Consider the following 21,579-nt stretch of genomic DNA (forward strand, 5'->3'; position numbering starts at 1 on the left):
TAATAATAATAATAATAATAATAATAATAATAATAATAATAATAACAATAATAATAATAATAATAATAATAATAATAATAATAATAATAATAATAATAATAATAATAATAATAATAATAATAATAATAATAATAATAATAATAATAATAATAATAATAATAATAATAATAATAATAATAATAATAATAATAATAATAATAATAATAAGTATAAGTATAAAATAATAAATAATTACATCTTACTTATATTTCTCTTCTCTCCTTTTTTATAAAGTGTTGAAGCTTTTATTAGATATTGATTTTGTGTTAAAAGGAATAGAAGTTACCGGTACTAATCACGTGTCGTGATTAGTAATACGGTTACCTAAACAGGCTAGATTAGACGAACCATAAGCAGGCATATTGGTCCCCTCCGAGGATACCAAGAGGAGATTAATATGCCTACAGACGTAGTAATATAGTCAATATAGAGGCCTCTTCCACCCAATCTTTTAATATTTTGTATCTTTTAGTTCATTTATGTTACGACGGGCTACACAACTACCAAGACACGTGATCAAAAATGATCAGTAGTGATCATTAAGGATCACTAAGGATCCCAATATAGGTGATCACTGATGATCATGAAGGATCACCAGTAATCATAGAAGCATGAAGGACTATATAATCAAGATGGATTTCCTTTGTATAGAGCTTCGTGCTCAAGATCAATCATTTAGTATACTCTACTATTAGTTACGAATTGCATTATTGTCATTACTTTAAGTCCCTGCTTGACGCCTAGTTATAAACCATCTCGAGAGCCTAGAGCACTTCCACGTGATCTAGACGGCAAACCTCGTAACAATTTATTATTATAAAAATACATACATATTTCTATTGATTGCTAGATCAGGGGTATCAAATCAGAGCTTCATTATCATTACAATATCGTTCATCCACTTCATCCATTATATATCATCCCAACTATGACCTAGGTCGCACCTAGTTAACCTACCTTTCATGACTTACACCCACTATATACTTTACACCCCCTGCGCACCTCGCGCTAGCTATATACCCACGACTCACTCATGGTGATGCAATGAGAAGAACCGGATGGTTATTGCATCTATTTATTTTTCAGAAAAGTGATATTCAGGTACACTATACCAGCCGGTATAGATCCATCCTATCGAAGATCACAATAAACTCATCTCATCAACTCGATCAGATTAACTACCTCTTCACCATCTCACCACCTCATCATCTCGTTACATTAGAATCTAATAGCCTCCATCAAATCTTCTCATCCACATCTATCAACAAATATTAATCCTATCCCATCATAGGACTCCCGAGATAACAGGAAAAAATTAAAGATCTACTCCCCAAAACCTCGAAAGATCATAAAATACTCTGTATAAAAGAGTTGGAAAAAAAAAAAGTTTTGCAAAGGAATTCTGTTTGAAGAAAAAACTTTATAGTTCATGCGATTATAAATACATAGAATAAAATCTTAAAATTACAAGATGAAATCTGAGAATTCTATTAAAGACTGAAGGTGTGAAGTAATTAATAATCTGTTGATATGAGTTTAAATCTTTAGAATAACAATAAAAAAACGAATATAAAAAAAAACTAGACTTACGTTTTATATTTTATATAAATCCGACGAGATATATTACACATGATGCATTTATTTATATATAATAAAAATTTCTCTTTCTGAATAATCCAACTCTTTCCCAACTTAAAGTTAGCTCGAGACACCAAGATCATCCCTCTATCTATTCATTCATTTATCTATTCATCAATGCAATATATTAAAAACCTCACAGAGATAAGATAGATTTAAAATCACCCAGAATTTGAACGATGTCGTTATAATTTCCAACTCACAGCTTACCACCTTCAATCTTTAATTTTATAAATCTTGAATATTATGTCTATATTCTTAAACAATATAAAATCATGTATCAAAAAACAAATTACTTAAATATACTATCAGATAAGTAAATAAATAACAAAACAATTTTTATTTATTTAATAAAAGATTTAAGAACCATCGGGAAAAGAAACCTTCCCTCTTCCCACCTCAAGCAAAAATATACAAGGTATAAAAAACTCTCTACTTTCTATTCCATATTCTATATCCCATATTCCAATATTCATACTTCCCAAGCAACACCTCATCCACCAGGACGAAGAAAAACCTTCCTATGGCCAACACCACTCCCCCCCAATTAAGATCTTATGTACATTCTATCCCAGATTCCCAAAGTATAGCTAGGTTAATCAATCCTCACTACCTACCTACCTACCTACCTACCCACCATCAACAGCATATTGATATATCCAAACACCGAACTCGGCGATTATAGTCATAGTCATAATCATAATCAAAATATCACACTCACTTACATCGCATATCCTAATCCCTTGAGCCCCGGCCCTCTGCACGCTCATAATCACAATCACAATGATATTAGTGATCACATCTGTGAAGTAAAATGCTAGCATAAGTATAAATTATAAATCATAAATTATAACACTGATCAAATCCATAACCATAGAAACCATCTACCCACCCACCGCACCACTTCCTCACTCCAATCACGCAATACCATATGTTCTGCCAATCCCCAAGATGAAGCTGTTTCAATTTCCCCTCAAAAAATAGCTTCGAGCTCATCACCTCTGATACACTCACTCACACAAGAAATAGTACCAATAATCATCTTACTACTCATACACCTCCTATCCACATTCCCACTTGATGTTCAAAAACCACCCAAACTCTAAGGATAAAAATCCTCATCACCCACTTCGTAGCTTCCCACCAATTTCCCCGCCCCCAATCAAACCGCGCGTCTAATCAACCTACAACCTACTGACACCGCGTGAAACCATCGAATAATTGGACAATTAAACCACAAAACTAACCATCCCAACTTTTCAGTGCCAATACAGGAAATAATGCGAAGAATGACTTACATTTTCTGCGACCGAAACAAACATTTTCCCATCCGCTCCTGGCGGACGTTATAATTTCTACCGTGATTCCAAGCATCCGGCATGAAACACCTGCATTTATTGGAAATTGAGAGATTCATTCCTAGGTGCGGATTTAGGTAATGTGATTGAAAGAGCTTAAATCAATTAAATACGAGAAGTTTTCCGATACTTGGGTAGTTAGACTCATTATTTTACTTGCTGTGCCTAAAAAATCGATGACTTGATTGGAGAGAAAGATGGGTTGTGGGGAAGTGAGTTGGAATATGTGATAGTGAAGGAGGTTGCACAAGGGTGAGATGTGGTCGCATAAGAGGTCTGAGGAAGTGGATAGGATATGTTAGTGCTGATGAGATGGGATGAACGTTTTTGAGGAATGGAGAGATTTTGGTGGGAAATGGAGACGGGAAAATTTTCTGGGAAAGAATGATACTTTTCTCTCATGATGCAATTATCACTAGGTAGCCGCTGAGCCTTTTGTCGCCGTTCGAGCGACTTTATAGATGATTTAAAAGCCTGATTATGCAGGATTGAAAGATTGAACGGCTGATGAATAAAGTGATAAACGTATACTATGTATTCAAGAGTGTGATGCAAATCAGACTATCTTTCTTGAAGCAGATTGAAAATGGTGTTATTCATGCAGATGTATAAAGATATATCAAGAATGTAGTCATGATCACAATCAAGCTAATTCGTAATGGAGAAACAGATGTTAAGAATTTACGAACAAGTAGGTTCTCTAAACTTTCTCGTTGGGTTTTTGATTGAAGACTTTCACACAAAGCAGTGCCAAGACTAGTTGACGCTGAGATACTTGCAAACTTATCGCTTTCGACATGCAAGAAAATACAAAACCAGCTATTAATTTCGAGACACGAAAAAGAAATGGAGTTCATTCAAAGAAATGTGAAGTCATATTCTCCCGATTTGTTAAGTCGATGAGAGAAGTAATGATCAAAATTAGCAGGTGGAAAAGGCGTGTACCGGTGTCTCCTCTTAGGACCTCAACCCATTGATTTATGTACTAATCTCCATCCTTATGAGTCCATCATTTTCATGAGATTATCATGAATGAACCAACTATGCAGTAGAATCAAAGAGCGGTAAAAAAGACTTGCCATAAACCTCGGTTCGATTCGAAGAATGCCAATCGAGAGTCAAGCCATAAGTGGTTGGCGACGGCGCAAAAATGCCAATGAAATACGCCGTTTGTAAGACGCCCATCTAGCTATTTTACGCTAAAGTACCGTGATGGAAGAGGCGAGTGTTTCTCCTATCTTTCGTTAAAAAAAAATAGTCAATTGTTTGACCAAAGAAAGCTATGACTCCCGAATTGCCGACAGGAATTCGAATATGAACTATAACGAGTCAGCCAAATGAGGAATACTAATCCAAATTTTTCGAAAATGGAAACTGAGCAAGGATCTAAGCAGAAAATCTCCTGAACCAAAATCTCAATTCGAGTTGTCTCCGAACTTAATCCACAATGCGAAGATCTTGTCTCCTTTTCTGGCGAAACTCGCGCCAACAACCACAAAGCCAACAAGGCACTTCCATTCTCCACTGTGGGCTCAGCCCCAAGTACGAGATGTCGGTACATGGGTGTATCATGGTGGACGAGCAGAAGTGCCATTGAACCACGGATTTGGAATAATTTCATCACGTGACGTTGAGCTGACCGTAGACTGAGGCAGACGGGCCTCATTTTGGGCCGCGAGAGTCGAGATGGTGTGTTGATTCGATATCCTGTAATGTTGGCTCTCTGCAAGGGCGGATTACCTTTTACTAATGACGAAACGGCTGAGAGGGCTGATTGTACGGATGTACGGCTATACAGTAAGAAAGCACACACATGCTTTAATACAAACGACGTTTCCATCGCAGTATGGCAGAATTTTCCGCAGAACGATACCTGGAAAGGCAGAATAAAGCTTGACAGCCAAGATATGCTTTTCTTTCCCATCCAGGACTATATGGGTATAATCCGTTTTACCATGCATCACGCTGAAAGTGTGATTGAGATTTATGAGTATTCTAGATGACGAAGCTCCATAATGATATCTTCCTCTAAGTCTATCTTATCCACGAAATTGCAGGGCATATTGTGAACGAGAATTAGCCATTGCCTTCGGATGTATGCACTGGTGTTACGCGACATGTAGCTATGTGTATCTCATTTTGAAAGGACGGTCATGGGTGGGATAATTGGTGGAATCCTGACAGATTTATTGGATGAAATGAAAATCATCCGTATCTCCTTTTCTAAGGAATCCAGATCCCGAATCCGAGTTTTTGCCAATTTCAGGATGGATCAAGGCTAATATGGAGCCAGCAAGAGAAGGATGTGATGAGCAGGTAGTGATTCAAAGATTTCCACGGTTCAAGCCTCTGTGCGTGCCCTTAGTAATATAATTGAAACATGTCGGAAAGAAGCTTTACTCCCTTTTGCCTGTACTTATTCCTGAGGCTTCGTTTCATAGGGTAAGTGAGTGACATGAGCTGTAGTAGTGGTAGTAGTGGTAGAAGTGGTAAGTACGCTCGCTGTCTACTCTCCTGTGGTTGATTTTCGGAGTTCGGAGGCTAAGATCGAAAAAGATTTTGACCTAGGATATGTTAGACAAGGGAACCCAGTCAAAGCTCGAGTGTCTAATTCGCATTTTGTGTTCGGTTCTTTCCTAGTCGATTTCGTTCTGACTTTTTTGACCGCTTCCGTCTAAAATAGTCAATAAGCAGGTAGGCAAATTGCAATATGGAGAAAACCCTTCCCCGGCTCTTGCCCGTCTAAGAAGTAGCTCCATATTGAAAGCCAAACCTTGCTCACCTTCTTGTACTACCATCACTTGACGCGGTGGTGCTTACAAGGAAAATACAAGGATATCGGACAGGGAGCTCCTCGTTTCGATTTTTTTCCTTATTATCCTTGTTATCCCGTGGACGAGATGTCAATTATCATGCCACCGGCGTCTATTAGTCGCCTCCAATTCGTTGTGCCGCCAAAGAACAGACGTCACACATGAGGTTCCTAGAATTTTGAGGTTACCCAGTGGCTATCACATTGCTTATCGAAGAGGGATGTCGATTAATCAGATCAACATCGTAATGTAAGTTCAGCCAAGTATTATAGACTGCATTCTGTAGGTAGCAAGGCAAGGGGAGTCCAAATCGGACTTTGAAAAGCTCGATCGAGTCAAGAGCCTGTACGAACCCTTTCGAAGAATTAGTAAATAATCTTTCGTATCTGACAGCGGACACGGCTGTGGGTATCCGTCGTCAAAATAACATGACGTCGGAACCCTGCAGAACTAAAGTCCTTGTGGCCCCTTGTGACTTGACAGAGTGTCGTGGGGGGAGGCTAAGCAGCTCTGTGATGAACCAAGCATGTTAAGTTTGAAGCCGTTCAATTGTGGAGTCATGGAATGCCTTGGTGCAGGTCGGAACGGCCGAGGTGCGGGCCGATACCGATTGAAGACTGGAATATGACTTGCTTCACATCACTGATATCAGGGGTTTCCAGTAGATAGGTCTGCTTGTGTTGTCCGAATCCTGGTCCGTATTTTGATGGCCCGTGACTGCATATATTCGTTACATAGTAATCATCTTTAAGAAGGCCGAGATCCTTCTTTAATGCGGTGAAGCAATCGAAACGTTGATTAAAAAAGAAAAAAAAACAAGCGACGCAAAACACATCCCATCATCACCACTAATTTGTCATCTTTTGGTTGTTGAAGAAGACTCGAGTCTTACCGGCGATCTGTACCTGGTGTATCCCAAACCAACCCGTCCAGAAGACTGCCCAATTTAGTCGCAAGGTCTTCCTTCGACAGACAAAATTGCCGTTTTTGTGATCATACTCATGGATAATTTTTTAGATGAGATATGGAAAAGGAGAAAGTCGAGACGTTGCCGCGAAAGTGCATGGCATAACGGCGTTTCTGCCAATAATGGTAGAATTCAATCAATCACGCATGTAAAAGTCCGGCCACCTGCGGATGTAAAATGATTCAGCTGTAGGGCAAAGTTGTACTAATTGAATTAGTACGAACTGCGAGCTGATGAGAATGTTGGTGATCAGTCCTCGAGGGACCAATTGTAACCATGATCGCGGCAAGTTAATGTTGGTAAACGTTGGACTGACCCTAGAGACGCATGCGAAAGAGGATTAGAAAATATGCAGAATTGCGGCTGTTGAATGGAATGATGAATTGAAAAAGTGATGTAAGAGGGGGAAAAGAGTTAGCAATTAATTATTTGTTTCGAAAATAAAAGAAATGTTTGAATTGTTGGATTGATTTTGGATGTTGAATTGTTTTGGGTGTCTGCCGAGTCTCCCAAGTCTCCCAAGTCCGTCAGCAAACATAGACTGACGGTTGATAGCGGACATGGGAAAGAGTAAAGTTCCGAGGCGCTCCCATAATTGAGTTTTCTACATGTTAGAGTTTGGATGACTTGATTTGTTTGTTTGTGTTTGTTTGTTTGTTACTTAGTTAGCTTCGTTGGCTGGATTCATCTGATTTAATTATCCATCCAGCCCTACAGCAAAATGATCCTTCATCGATCTCCGACGTCACCAAAATGGAAGAAAAGCTTCGAGAAGCCTTACGTACTTGTGCATCGCAAGAAACTTTTGCTGTGCCGTTCTCAGAAATTATGGGAACCGGAAAAGTTTAATGCTTTGAGAGTGTGATTTATTTCTATTTTGGAAAAGGTTGGGTTGGGATTGATGTCGATACCATCCCCAAGGTAGAGAAGAAAGTAGAAGAAAGCCTCTTTTCAACTGTGTCCGCTTGACAAGTCCACATGGCACCCCCGTAGAATATGATTCATCAAAGGGTTCAAAGCGTCTAAAAATTGACAGATCTACAGGTGATGCACCATAATGGTGAGGTGATAAGGTGCTAAAAGTGATAAAAAGCCTAATGCTGCCCTTGACCATTCGTAATTATGTTGTGAGCCGCAGTCTCGAATCGGATTTAAACCGTTTAATTAGACCATAGTTGCACAAGAAAAGCAGTGAACATTTAGAATTCTCGTTAATTGATTCGATTTGATGTTGCACGACCACGACTCCACGTAAGAAATGGCACTCTTACGGTGGCTTTGGCCTTTTTTTTAGCGGATAATAAATCTAGTCTGTATACGTTCCTAGGTTATTTGTGATTTGAGATTTGACCTGGTCTTGAATTTGGCCTGGTCTGTTCTGATTTGATTTGATCTGGTCTGTTCTGATTTGATTTGATCTGGTCATACTCGAAAAAAAGATTGAGTCAGGTCAATGAGGTGGGTTAAATTAATAAAATGCTCTAGAAACAAAATTAATGGAGAGTCCGAATGACAACGGAGGACCTCAGCCGAAAAATGAAGGGGAAGAACATCCACCAGAAACAAGCTTGGAAGTTAAACGACGCTATCTAAGCCTAATACAGAAGAGCACTGATATGAATTGATCTATCAAACTCCAGATTCCCATCTCGTAAAATGCCCAACTTGTTTAGATTTTATCTCACCAAATTATAATTCTATGATATGATATTCTAGCATAATTTATTCGATTACATATCTATTTTCCCGAAGAAACTCATTCAGCCATAATTTAAAATCAAACAATTCAAGGCAGTGAGTGTGAGTGTGTAATCACTGTAGCGTACTGTGCACTGTGTACTGTGTGCATTTGCTCGAGATAATCATTCCTTTGATTTCAGTATCTAGTCTCGAGTTGCTTACCTCTAATCCCCCTAGTCTCTAGATCTACATTTGCTACTGTAGATGGTTAAGAGTCGTTTGGTTGCAGGTCCCATTATTTGGCCCTTGCAACTTTTGCCAACCTTGCAGGTCCTTGCTGCCTCGGGTGGATCATCTACTTTTCGTAATTTTCAATAATCAGAACGCTTGACTTGTCCCCAACTGCATCGATCCTCCTTTCGCCGTACCTGCAATCTAGGATTGACCATGTGAGCTTGCGCTTTTAGTTATGGCGCCCTACCGATACCATGTCAGTGATGGAATTGATACCTGCCCGCCCTACCACTACTCTCACTGTGCTGTGTTCCTCGATCCTCTCGCCAACGGTTTGCGCGGCGGATGACGGCTATTTTTCTTGTTGGTATTCACAGAAAGCCTGGTATGATACCTCTATGGCTACAGCTCGATTTGCCAATTCCAACACCGTCAAACCCCTTACGGAAAAAACTTACCAACAAGGAGGCACACCAGCTCGTCGGCAGGCATTTCCCCCCTCTCTGACAGACTTCGTGTTGACATCCTGCGATGGATTGCAGAACAAACAACATTTCGCAAATTGAATGACAGGCAGTACCGTTCACTCGGAATGGTACAACGGTGTATAAAGCAAGCTGCCGTCGCTCATGATTTTAGAGGGTCAACAGCTCAACCATCATCTTCTCAATCATCACTACACAATTAGTCTACCATTTACAATCTATTTATCCAGCCAGCTTCCCTCATATCAAAATTTCCTCAGCAAAAATCACCACCTCGCCCACATTTCCCAATTGTCCAAGTAAGTCCGAAGTCTACTTGCGCAATAAAACTCCTCTAGAGGAGAGACTTTCGCAACCATCATTGCCATTGATTCCTCATTGCTAATCACGTTGCGACACAGTAGGTCAATTCAACATCTCACTCACCAACTCCCGATACTTATCCGAACAATAACCGCCAAAATGTGCACTCACTACATCGTCTACAAGAGCTGCAACAAGCACTACGACACCAAAGTAGTCGAGTGTGCTCCTTTCAAAGCGACGGGAGTCTGCCCCACCGGGCCAATAAATAAGACACCATCTCACAATGCCGGAGAACCATGTACAAGTGGCTGTCCATCGTAAGTAAGTGCGTTCTCCAGAAATTCCTGCTTATGTCATAATACTGACTTTAGATGCAGAGACTATACCTCACATCTCTAAACCGCATTTCGCAGGCGGCCCCTTAGGAATCCTTCACCCGACCTCCGACGGGACTAGTTGGGTGGAGCAGGATATTTTTTTTGTGGGCATCCTTGCAGATGAAGTGGTTTGGGGCTAGAAGGGGAATTTTAGGACAGAGTTGGAAACCTGAGGTGCAAAGATTGGTCATTCATGAACCGCTGCTGTAATCATACAAGCATACTTGGGAGTTCATGGGACGATATCTCATTTTGTTGTTATTTTTGTCTTGTTATTTTTTCTGGGGGGGATTCTCGTTCTGCTGTGGTAGATTTTTAGTCGACACTTTTTTCCTCAATTACAATCGTCTTTCTCTTTTTAAATCCTATCTATCTATTGAGTTCATCAAATATGTGATATGAACAGTGAAATCATTCCAAAATTACCAATTCTTTAAGGGTCAATGCAGGTCAAATCAACTAATTACTTAACCACCTCCTCGAGCTCGTGTGTCACGGTACGTTCTCATGTTCACTCAATTCCCCTTTTCTTCTGAAATTCTATCAACTCAACATGTGGCGAAAAGGAACTGTATACCATGGTGTATAACTCGAGTGAGGTTGAATGATTTGCCGTGCGGCTTTCTTTGTGTAACTACAGGGCTCATGAAATGAGCGCGACACCCGCCGTCCTCGACTGATAGTCCTTATCAGCTATAATGCGGCTAATATCACGCAAGCAAGGGGCAATCAATGTGACATGGGCGATTACGGATCGAGATAAGGAAAAGGGGAAAAACCCAAGCGCGGTGGAAAATTCTACGTCCAGGGATATGAATCCTTGCATTTTACATGCAGCTATATTTAATCATGTGATAAGGCGGGTCAGAAATCAGGCAATCACCAGTGGGAGCCTAATAATCCTAGTATGCTTTTACAGGGGACATTTCCCAGATGCTGACATTGCGTAAACATCAGTGATATCAATATGAAACTCTCATTATCAAGAGTCCTTGATCACTTTTCCTCCCTTTTCCCGCGTAAGAAAAGAGAATGATATGTCATCGCGCGTCTACCGCCTAGAATATTATGGATTAGTAGGTAATCTAGAATACCTTAAGAAATAGGAATAAATGCTGAACCACTCATACCCAATAGAGATATGATGAGAACTCAGCCATCGGCGCAGTTGTGTGGATCCGTGGCACTCTCGGGAGCAGGAGAGAGGCGCGTATTTACGAGTAATAAACTTAACGAACATGGTGGAATGAGCATTATACCCAGAGTAAGGGTATCCTGGTAAACTAGGGCTCAGGGAATACTCGCGTGTGCCGCCAAAAGACTTTTACAAGGAAAAAGGCGCGGCTTATTAGACGCCACTGGCGCGCAAGATGAATGATATGACGGTGAAGCTGAAGATAACTGCATACAAACAATAAGGCAGCAATTAGTCCACATGTCTTGGGTAAAACTACCGCCATAATACCAAATGGCCTTGGGCTGATATTATTGCTGGAACGATATGTCCTAGTTTGTAGTCTTGCATTCTAGGCAACGTCATCCATATGAAAATTACAACTGAGATGCTGGGAATTGCTTGTCAGGAGTTGCAGCAGACGTCCCGAAGTGGTTCGGATGTCCAGATTTCAGGTTTTGATTCCAAGAGAAAGGATTTGTAATTTTTGGACAATGAATTGATGTAGTGTTTTGACCGAAATCCGAGATGAATGATCAAGCTAGACTGAAAAATGGAAGGGAGACAAATTACGACTGGGATTGTCCTTGAATCTGTTGCCATAAGCTCGTATATATTGATATGCGGTCGAGAGGATAATATAGTATGTGGAAGTAGAAGAAGCATACCTAGGTACCTAGGTAAATTAAAAAGCGAAAAAACGACGCGGAGGTACGGAGTTCCAAAAGAGGTTAGCCTAGAGGTAGTAAGCAATCTTCAAAAGTGTACTGCCGCTATAAATTTTAATTGTGGCCGCTTTAACAAAGTCTCTATCATCAATTTGATTGTCAACCTCATCTTCAAAATATTTGCAGGGCATGAACAACAATGTCAAGTAATATCATTCCAAATAATACTCCATCCTTTTCTTGTCCTTTTTCAAACAAACAGGAGTGTGTTCATCTAACACGGATTGCAACGTAATTCAGATTTTGTCATCAACCACATCATACATAGATTGATTGTATTCATTTCCCATTCCCAAATGTCTATTGACCTCAATTGGGAGACATTGACTACGGGACCTGATGGGATTGCGCTCGCAGAAAAGATTCGAGACTTTGTACATGCCAAGTTCCAGACCGTGACCTTGCCCCGCTTCATCAAGGGTGTCAAGGTTCACACTTTCGATTTTGGTTCGATTGCTCCAGAAGTTGAACTAAAAGATATTTGTGATCCATTGCCCGATTTCTATGAAGATCTAGATGATGATGATGGGGGAAGCGATGAAGATGACGAGGGCTCTAATAGTTGTCAAACAGACGAAGAGAATGAGGCTGCAAAGACTCTGAGAGAGAGAAGGAAGATGGATCGTGTAGAGAGGACAGCTAATGGTTCATCAAATGTATCGAACCCTCCTTCATATACGGATACACGATATCCTGGTTTACGATCAATGCAAGCTTCTGGTGACAACGGAAGTCCTTTTCTGGGTGTTAGTACACCTGGTATTCCAGGTGGAACATCAAATCTGAGTTATTTCCATTCTCAATTAGCTAGTGGATTTTCCGGTACTCAAACCCCACTAGCCGCTGTTGCCGGTGCACACTTGCCCCAAGGATGGCCGGACCGTCCTAGCCCATCCCTACATATGTCGGCTCTCCGTAATCAATCTCATACATCTTTATCCCACACGGCGAGTGAAAGGCCCATGACCCCTCCACAGATTGCGGATCTAAGCCAGCAATCCATACGCGAAAAGGCCAGTGCATCCACTCTTGCTGTCTCCTCTTCGACGACCGGACCCGTAACTCGAGGCGGCGCTACCGAGAAAACGATCCCAGAAGAACAGACCAGTGAAGGCGAAGAGCCAACTTCACCACCACGAAGATTTCGAGAGCCAAAACCGGAAGATCTCCAAACCGTATTCCGAGTGCGATACTCCGGAAACATCAGACTCTCACTCACCGTCGATATCTTGCTCGACTATCCCATGCCAAGCTTTGTAGGCATTCCAGTAAGATTGAATATCACGGGACTGTCTTTTGACGGAGTGGCCGTTTTGGCATACATCCGCAAGAGAGCTCATTTCTGTTTTCTATCGCCTGAAGATGCTTATGCTGCTATTGGCGCAGATGAGAAAGAGGCAGGTGGCTCTGGTGGTATGAAAATGGGGGCTCTTTTGCACGAGATCAAGGTCGAGAGTGAAATTGGACAAAGGGAGAATGGCAAGCAAGTACTCAAGAATGTAGGTAAGGTAGAAAAGTTTGTCCTTGAGCAAGTCAGACGCATTTTCGAGGATGAATTTGTGTACCCTAGTTTCTGGACATTTCTGGTATAAATATCTCAAATGAAATTCATCGAACAACGTCAAAATGTCAAGATTATCAACAGAAGCAGCGTCGATCAATTGATTAAGTTGGAGATTGGCACTGTCCAATACCACAAATCACTAAGATTGAAGAGCAGATTGAATTAATTTGAGAATAATGGTAGCCGACACCCCTGTCCAAGATCAGCCCTGTGCGCAGAATAGACATCGATTGGCAATCAGCGTCCAAGCCAATAACCCTAATGTTGATGGACATCTCAAGTTAAGCTAAGGTCGCCTTGAATCCTTGATATGCCGAATTCATGTCCAACTCCAGCTCCCTGGCTTTGTCCTCACTAACCTCCTCGGTTGCTTTCATCTGATTCAAGGCAATGAGCCACTGAACAATCTTCCCTCTCCCCTCAAAGTCCCTGTCCGTAACCTTATTTACGCTCTGTATGACGTCTGACAATAGCGGATGTAGTTGATCCTTCGCTAACAATCCCAACTTAAGCGCATCCAAAAATGTTATGAAATCTTGAGTCGCCTCGAGAATCAATGTCCCGCTGGTTCCATTGTTGTTGGACGTAGACACATTAATTGGGGGTGCAGTAACGGTGCTAGGTAAACCTATTCGAATCCTTTCCGTGGCTCTAGGGACATCTATCTGTAAAGAATCAGTTAGTTATCGAAGGGCTACAATTAAAATTAGAGGAGATACGCACATCCCATTCATTCTTGAAAGTCTCCAAATCCACAAATTCTCTAGCTACACTTTCATCTGCTAATATAGCTTTGTATTGCTTCAATAATCGATCACAAGTCTCAGTATAGTCTGATTCGGGTATCGCATCCTTCAGATAAGCTCTTTCGAGCTGGTCTAAAGTGATTATAATACTAAATACTTCTGCGACCGAGTCTTGAAGGTCGCGCTCTGCTCTAGATTCTGCGAGCTTCACTTCCTAGAGTCTGGAATGAGCCCGGGCATTTTTGTAGGAAGACAAAGTCTTACCTCGTCCAAATTTATGGTTGCAGATAGTGCGGTATTTGGTATATAACTATGAGGTGTAGGCGCATACGCCGGTTGTCTGTTTTGATACATATTGTTTATGGAGTATGATCGGTATGCTTTCGAGCTCGGGGTCTATCGCAATGGCAGGTTGTTGGTGGGGGAGCTTATTAGGCGTCGCAATTATGCCTTTCGATAGGTAACATTCTGCAGCCGAGGAACATTGAGTCAAATTATGGACCAGAATATTCTTAATGAATTGAATCAATGTATGCGATAGTTTTCCGCATTCTCTTCAGGAATATAGAAACGCATTCGAGATATTGTTGATAACTGCTTCGCTGCTATGGAAGATGGAAGATTTCCACACTGGGAGTGATTGTTGAAGTAAATAGAGCTATTAAATTTTCACCGCCTTTGATACGCTATATCGGTGCTAGCTTATCGCTGTAAAGATTTCCCTCTCAAAAAAATCTTAGAAATTATTTTGCAACTCTATTACCAAAAACTCCAATTCCACCATGGCGAAAAGTACCAAAAAGTCCACTCGTAAATTCGAGAAGAATCATCTTAAGGATACATTGGAGAAGCGCAAAGATGGAGCAAAGTATAAGCAGAGACAACAAATGAAAGCAAAGCGAACAGCACGAAATGCCAAGGATGCCGAATTTTTGGGAGGAAAAGAAGGTGGAGAGGAGGGTTCAAAAGCCAAACCGTCTGCAAAAGAGGATGCATTCGGGAAGATGAGCGTTGATGATTTCTTCCAAGGTGGTTTTGAAGTCCCAGAAAAGCTTGAGAAAAAATCGAAACCAAAGAAAGGAGCAGAGAAATTGGGAAAGAGGAAGAGAACTGAGCCCGAGGAGGAGGAAGAAAACGAATCATCATCTGACGATTCAATTGGGGAGGCTCCAGTAATGAGTGATAGCGAAGATGGTGATGATGATGAGGAAGGATTGACTGGTATGAGCAAGAGTGCCATGGATGCTCTCGCTGAGAAGGATCCGGAATTTTACAAATATCTCAAGGAGAACGACCCAGAAACTTTGGATTTCGAAGACGATGCGGATTTTGCTGAGGTTGACGAATTAAGTGGCGATGAAGACGAGCAACCGCAAAAGAAGAAACAAAAGAAGTCGAAGAAGGCAAAGAAAGAGCAGGTGGCAGAGGAGGAGGAAGAGGAGGAAGTTGAAGAGGAAGATGCCTCAGAGGTCACAAAAGCAATGGTGAAGAAGTGGAACAAAGCCATGACCGAGCAAAAGTCTCTGCGGGCCATGCGACAAGTTGTTCTAGCATTCAGAGCAGCTGCGCATGTCAATGAAGACGACGGAAAGGAATACAAATATTCAATATCGAATTCTGATGTCTACCACGAGCTCCTGCTTATTGCTTTGAAGCAAGTTCCCGAGGTTCTCAATCATCATCTTCCAGTCAAGGAGACTGCGGCTGGCAAAGTCCGAGTATCAACGGACTCGAAAAAGTTCAAGACGCTGTCACCCCTCTTGAGATCACACATTACCTCTGTTCACATCTTCTCTCTTCTCTTTCCGATGCTTCTACCCTCAAACTCACACTTTCCTCTGTCATACCACTTTTACCATATCTTTTATCGTTTAAGAAAGGTTCTCAAAAATGTCGTTAAGACTGTGGTAGACATCTGGTCCGATGCCTCGAGCACAGAAGCAACCCGAATCACTGCTTTCTTGGTCATCCGACGCTTGGCAATAATTGGTGATGCTGGATTAAGGGAAGCTGTTATGAAAACAGTTTACCAAGGGTTGCTCAAAGGAAGTCGGAATACTACCATACATACTATCCAGGGAATAAATCTTATGAAGAACTCCGCTGCTGAATTGTGGGGAATCGATCAAGGTGTTGGATATACCACAGGTTTTACATTTATTCGACAATTGGCAATCCACTTGCGAAGCAGCATCACAAATAACCAGAAGGAATCATACAAGCAAGTCTACAACTGGCAATACGTCCATTCTCTTGATTTCTGGTCGACTGTTCTAGCTGAGCACTGCAATTCTTTGAAGGAGGCCGAAACAGGAAAAGAATCCCAACTTCGGCCGCTCATTTATCCAACCGTTCAAGTCACACTCGGAGCTATGCGTCTCATTCCAACTTCTACTTATTTCCCACTTCGATTCCACTTGATCCGTTCATTACTTCGACTGTCCCGAGCCACTGGAACATACATTCCTTTAGCATCTGTTTTACTCGAGGTTCTTAATTCCGCGGAAATGAAGAAGTCTCCGAAGCCGAGCACACAAAAGTTCTTCGATTTTACATCCAATTTCAAAGCTCAAAAGTCATATCTTCGTACACGAATTTACCAAGATGGTATTGGAGAGCAGGTGGCTGAATTACTTGCCGAATTTTTTGTCCTCTGGTCTACTAGCATTGCACTTCCAGAACTCACATTGCCAGTTGTCGTAATGTTGAAGAGATGGCTTAAAGATGCTTCAAACAAGAGCTCTGGAAACAAGAATAGCAAGGTGAATTCCATGTTTGTACTCCTCATCCAAAAATTGGAGGCAAACTCGAAATGGATCGAGGGAAAGAGAGCTAAGGTTGAGTTCGCTCCCAATGATCGAGCTGGAGTTGATGGTTTCCTGAAAGGATTCGAATGGGAGAAGACTCCACTGGGAGCATTCGTTGTTGGACAAAGGAAGCAGAGAGAAGAGAAGGCAAAGATGTTGGAAGAGGGTAGAAGGGAAGAAGATAGGAAGAGAAAGTTGGAGAGAGAGCAAGAAAAGGAGATGGGCAGTGATGACGATTCTGAGGTGGTGTCAGATGAGGAAGAAGACTCTGAAGCGGGCTTTGAGGGTGAAGAGTAAACTTTGGTACTTGTGATCGTTGTTTTTTTTTCTTCGGAAAAGTGTTGGGAATATCTATGTCGGGAGTTTGGTGGCCAAAGATTGCATACCTCTATGAATGGTATGTTGTATGACCAAAATTAGAAGTGGAGCGATAGCTATATCTCTAGTTCTAAAATGAATTCGTATTAATGCAGCTGGCTACGGCCAACGATTCTTATCTGCGACCAATCTTTTCAAGAAACTTATGTGAGAATTCTCCTAGCGACTATCAAGTGCCTTCAGACACAAGTAAATGAGCTCTCGATCATCTATCCATCTATGCAAGATTTCAAAAATAATACTAAATATCTAGGCAATCTTCCATCGCTTAAGATGCACAGCCAATCAACTTCGGCGTGCGAATTTTATGATCCTTGATTGGTCAATGCAGAGCCAAATATCCTGAGCTTCAACGACCCGTTCAATGTATCGCTCTTATGCACATGGTTTTCAGTTATGAATTTCTCCAATCACTGTTCTAAGTAGACAGTGGGAGTTTCTGAGGTATTTCTTCAAAGTTTTCACCAAATGACGATTCTTGCCTCGCCAACAAAAGGCGCAGCCTATCAGACGTGGAGCCTCTGGGATATTTCAACTTCTGTGGTGGAACCTCCCTGCATATGGTTATGCGGGAACTTTAATTCGACAAGCGCCCATGTGGTGCCCTCGATAGGTTGATTGGTTTCTTGAATAACTTTGGCGAATCGAGCACGTTGTTGCTTCGTTGAGTACTGAGGGGTACTGGTGCTTATCTTGATAGTTACGGAAAATCGATTGTGCTGGATACTTTACATGCTTTTACCCCTCCTCATCTTTCTCATCTCTTCTTCCTGTCATCATTAATATCTTTCAACCCGCAGGATCGAATACTATCAACTACGTATCAAATATCTTTGCCAAAGCAATGAGAGAGTATCATGGCTTCTCTTACCCTTAACATGCTACAGGAACCAAGAATTCAAATCTTCCTCTTAGGAGCAACTTTATTTCTCTTCATTGCTGTTATTTTCATCACAATAACTACTACTTTTACCTCCAAAAGCTCAGAGCAAGAAGAAACACCAAGCGCGTTGAAATCTTTCCTCAAATTTTTCTACGCCTCGTTTCTCAAACCACATAATGGAGATGGAACTGAGAATGGCCAGCAAGATGCTTTGGAAAGTTTTTACAAAGCACAAGCGAGTGTCTATGATGCGACAAGGAAAAGATTATTGAGGGGAAGAGAAGATATGTTAGCGCTGGTGGCGGCACAATTGGTTAATAAGAAGAATAGGGAACATAGGCATGAGACGAGACGGATTTGGGTGGATGTAAGTCTTTTATTCTTATTAACATGCTTAAAATACTTTTCAACGTTCAGACACCATTGAACCTTCAAATACTCCAATGGGCTAATAACTTCAAATAGATTGGCGGTGGAACCGGATGGAACATCGAAGCCATGTCTAAATATGTTTCAGTCCCAGAGTTCTTCTCCAGTATATATCTTGTCGATTTCTCACCCAGTCTCTGTGAAGTCGCACGAAAACGATTCCAGCGTCTTGGCTGGAAAAATGTCAAAGTCGTATGTCAGGACGCTCGTACCTTTCGTCTCGAAGATCATGAAGATCTAGATATTGGAAGTGTTGGCTTCTCGCAGTCGCCTACCTCCAATTATTTCTCAGATGCAAATGGTGTTAGTGGTGCGGATCTTATTACTTTGTCCTACAGTCTATCTATGATTGTGAGTTTCCATGTTTCACTGCGTATCAGGATGCCTCAATTGCTAATGACATATAGCCTGACTTTTATTCGGTCATCGATTCTTTAGCGAAGTTACTTGCTCCCACGGGAACAATAGGTGTTGTAGATTTCTACGTCCAATCAATTGTGGATCTCAGCTGTAGAAACTACACAGGCGGCATGATAAACCGCCATGTGAATTGGCTAGGAAGACTATTCTGGCGCGCTTGGTTCGATGTCGATCGTGTGAATCTAGAGGCTGGTCGGAGAGATTACCTCGAATATCGATTCGGCACTGTCCTCAGCGCAGACTCGAGAAATTACCTTTTAGGTTCTATCCCTTACTACATGTGGCTCGGTTGTCAAAAGAAACCCGCATCTTCACTCGCGGCTCCAAATTATCCCCATGAAATAGTCGAACGACTTGATGCTGCTGCAACGGAATCTCCGTACTTATCTCCAATCAATCATACCAAAGCACTATCGCGCAATATCGACAGATCAACACCACTGGAAATACGATCTAAAGCATTCGAAGCCGCTATTGTAAATCTATCTGCAAATCTACCACTTCCCTCCTTCTTCTACCAAAATCATCACTGGCGAATCCGTTACGACGAGCCAGCTCAAAAAACATACCCAATTCTAACAAAAATACATCTACGCCTTCACCTGGGAAGACACTCGCGTGGACGAGCGACTCCTAAACATCACCCACAACGACGTAATCCTAGCCAATCACAAGCGCAGGGTGACATCATCCTCTCCTACGCTCTCAAATCCCCACGCCAGAATTCACGCCATCGATCTAAACCCCAACCCAAAACCACCTTCTCGAACTAAAACTCGCCGCCTACACTGCGCTCCCCTATTCCGATTTCTGGAAACTCTTCGGTCTAGGAAAACACATCCATTTTCGGGACTTACTCCTCACGCATCTTTCGCCCCATATGTCTTCACGCGCTTTTCAATACTGGCTAAACCATAGCCAAGTTTTCACAGACAATTCTCGCGGTTTATACGATACGGGTGGTTCTCGCCACGCTATTCGCATCATTCGTCTCTTATCCCAAACCCTCGGTTTTAGTCGTGAAATCAAAGCTCTACTGCACTCCAAAACACTCAACGAACAGCGCGAAATTTGGAAATCGAAGATTCGTCCTGTAATTATGAGTAGACTATTCGCCTACCTCGTTGTATCTCAAGAGAAATTCCTCTGGAATGCACTCGGGGTACCGAAAAACCAACTCCACATGTTAGAAGCGGATTATATTGCGTCTGAAAGCGCAGCGCGAAATGCGTCGCCGTTGGAATATTCAGAAACAGATTTAAAGAGGAGTAAAGGGCGTGCAGTGTGGGAGTATATGGTTCAGACGCTAGATCCAGTAATTGAGAGTTCGGTGATTGGGGAGGAGAATCCGTATTATCTTGTTTGTCTCCAGGGGTTTTACACGCGGAAATGTCATCCAGATTATTTGAGGGCGGGGGCTCATCGCAGCTTGTCGCGTCCTGGGGCGTTTGATGGGTTGAGGATTCATACGGATGAGATTGAGGAGGTGTTGCGGAGGATGGCCCCGGGTACGCTTACTATCGCTGTTGTGATGGATAGTATGGATTGGTTTGATCCAGGGGCCGAGGCTGCAGAAATGCAGATTAGGAAGTTGAGTAAGGCATTGAAGATGGGTGGGAGAGTATTGTTAAGAAGTGCAGCGTTGACACCGTGGTATATTGCCACATTTGAGAGATTGGGATTCAGGGGTAAGAGAGTGGGTGCGAGAATTGGAGGGGCTTGTATTGATCGGTTAGTAATTTTATGCTCGCAATGGATGGAAATTTGCTAATTGGTTTAATATCTAGTGTTAATATGTATGCTTCCTGCTACTTACTAACTAAAGTCGAAGATCTGGAACTGTTGAGTCCGGCATCTAGTCCTGCGGGTATTTCAGGCAGACAAGGATCCATGGATTTGGAGAAGTTGGAAATTTGACTCTTCGACAGTGTGGGATTTCACAAAACAGCTGCGAAAGTTCTAGATAGTGGTAGTAGTAGAAATATTCTTTGTGGAAGGCCGATGAGGAGTAATTCGCTTTGATCCATTAACCTTGGTTGTATTAGATAAGAAAATTCCTTCATAGCAATATTAGATCGTATCTCTATCCCAACGAAGAATTTGAGAAAACACCGAGCCCAAATCGTATTAGAGGAAAGTCAACACCAAACGTCTTTTTTTTTTCATTTCATAAGGACCTTTTCCCATACTCCTCTACGGAAAAATCCTAACTTGTCTAACAGCGTTGGACCTCAATAACAAGGCGCCTGAATGATCTGTGGCAGGAATTTGTAATTAAACGTCATCAAATAGTAATCCCCGCTAACTATGCATCTCAGAACCCATTGTTCTAAAGTAAAGTATTACTGAATAGTGATGAGAAGTCAGTATATTGTTCTTGACATTCAAGTAAGCTCTAACTGAGTCAAATCAGGACGGAGCTAATAACTCCATTGAGCCACTACGACGGTATTCTAGGCTGGTACATTTGGCGAGCTTTCTCGAATGATAACTGAAACTTCTGAGCTACGAAGTTTGGCCATGGGTATAACCTCCGCTGCTTGGCTGGAAGGA

At 41.7% G+C, this 21,579-nt stretch overlaps 7 protein-coding genes across 7 annotated transcripts; 6 read left to right on the forward strand and 1 right to left on the reverse strand.

The window, feature by feature from the left end:
* Positions 1 to 4,139: 4,139 nt before the first annotated feature.
* SS1G_06136 (predicted protein) lies at positions 4,140 to 4,685 on the forward strand (the record flags this gene model as incomplete). The annotated part of the gene is made up of 2 exons (XM_001593164.1): positions 4,140 to 4,207; positions 4,430 to 4,685. 2 exons carry the CDS (start codon positions 4,140 to 4,142, stop codon positions 4,683 to 4,685), a joined length of 324 nt encoding a protein of 107 aa, XP_001593214.1.
* A 2,883-nt stretch (positions 4,686 to 7,568) lies between these two features.
* Positions 7,569 to 7,664, forward strand: SS1G_06137 (predicted protein; the record flags this gene model as incomplete). The annotated part of the gene is made up of 1 exon (XM_001593165.1): positions 7,569 to 7,664. One exon carries the CDS (start codon positions 7,569 to 7,571, stop codon positions 7,662 to 7,664), a length of 96 nt encoding a protein of 31 aa, XP_001593215.1.
* A 2,012-nt stretch (positions 7,665 to 9,676) lies between these two features.
* On the forward strand, positions 9,677 to 9,919 carry SS1G_06138 (predicted protein; the record flags this gene model as incomplete). The annotated part of the gene is made up of 2 exons (XM_001593166.1): positions 9,677 to 9,837; positions 9,898 to 9,919. The coding sequence occupies 2 exons, from the start codon at positions 9,677 to 9,679 to the stop codon at positions 9,917 to 9,919; spliced, it is 183 nt and encodes a 60-aa protein (XP_001593216.1).
* Positions 9,920 to 12,095: 2,176 nt separating this feature from the next.
* Positions 12,096 to 13,391, forward strand: SS1G_06139 (hypothetical protein; the record flags this gene model as incomplete). Its single annotated transcript, XM_001593167.1, has 1 exon — positions 12,096 to 13,391. The coding sequence occupies one exon, from the start codon at positions 12,096 to 12,098 to the stop codon at positions 13,389 to 13,391; it is 1,296 nt and encodes a 431-aa protein (XP_001593217.1).
* A 253-nt stretch (positions 13,392 to 13,644) lies between these two features.
* Positions 13,645 to 14,463, reverse strand: SS1G_06140 (hypothetical protein; the record flags this gene model as incomplete). Its single annotated transcript, XM_001593168.1, has 3 exons — positions 13,645 to 14,028; positions 14,087 to 14,236; positions 14,374 to 14,463. The coding sequence occupies 3 exons, from the start codon at positions 14,461 to 14,463 to the stop codon at positions 13,645 to 13,647; spliced, it is 624 nt and encodes a 207-aa protein (XP_001593218.1).
* A 428-nt stretch (positions 14,464 to 14,891) lies between these two features.
* On the forward strand, positions 14,892 to 17,213 carry SS1G_06141 (hypothetical protein; the record flags this gene model as incomplete). Its single annotated transcript, XM_001593169.1, has 1 exon — positions 14,892 to 17,213. The coding sequence occupies one exon, from the start codon at positions 14,892 to 14,894 to the stop codon at positions 17,211 to 17,213; it is 2,322 nt and encodes a 773-aa protein (XP_001593219.1).
* A 938-nt stretch (positions 17,214 to 18,151) lies between these two features.
* SS1G_06142 (hypothetical protein) lies at positions 18,152 to 20,943 on the forward strand (the record flags this gene model as incomplete). The annotated part of the gene is made up of 5 exons (XM_001593170.1): positions 18,152 to 18,544; positions 18,643 to 18,957; positions 19,014 to 19,405; positions 19,945 to 20,757; positions 20,814 to 20,943. 5 exons carry the CDS (start codon positions 18,152 to 18,154, stop codon positions 20,941 to 20,943), a joined length of 2,043 nt encoding a protein of 680 aa, XP_001593220.1.
* Positions 20,944 to 21,579: the final 636 nt, after the last annotated feature.

This window comes from Sclerotinia sclerotiorum, genomic scaffold, assembly GCF_000146945.2.
Source record: "Sclerotinia sclerotiorum 1980 UF-70 scaffold_7 genomic scaffold, whole genome shotgun sequence".
NCBI lineage: Eukaryota > Fungi > Ascomycota > Leotiomycetes > Helotiales > Sclerotiniaceae > Sclerotinia > Sclerotinia sclerotiorum.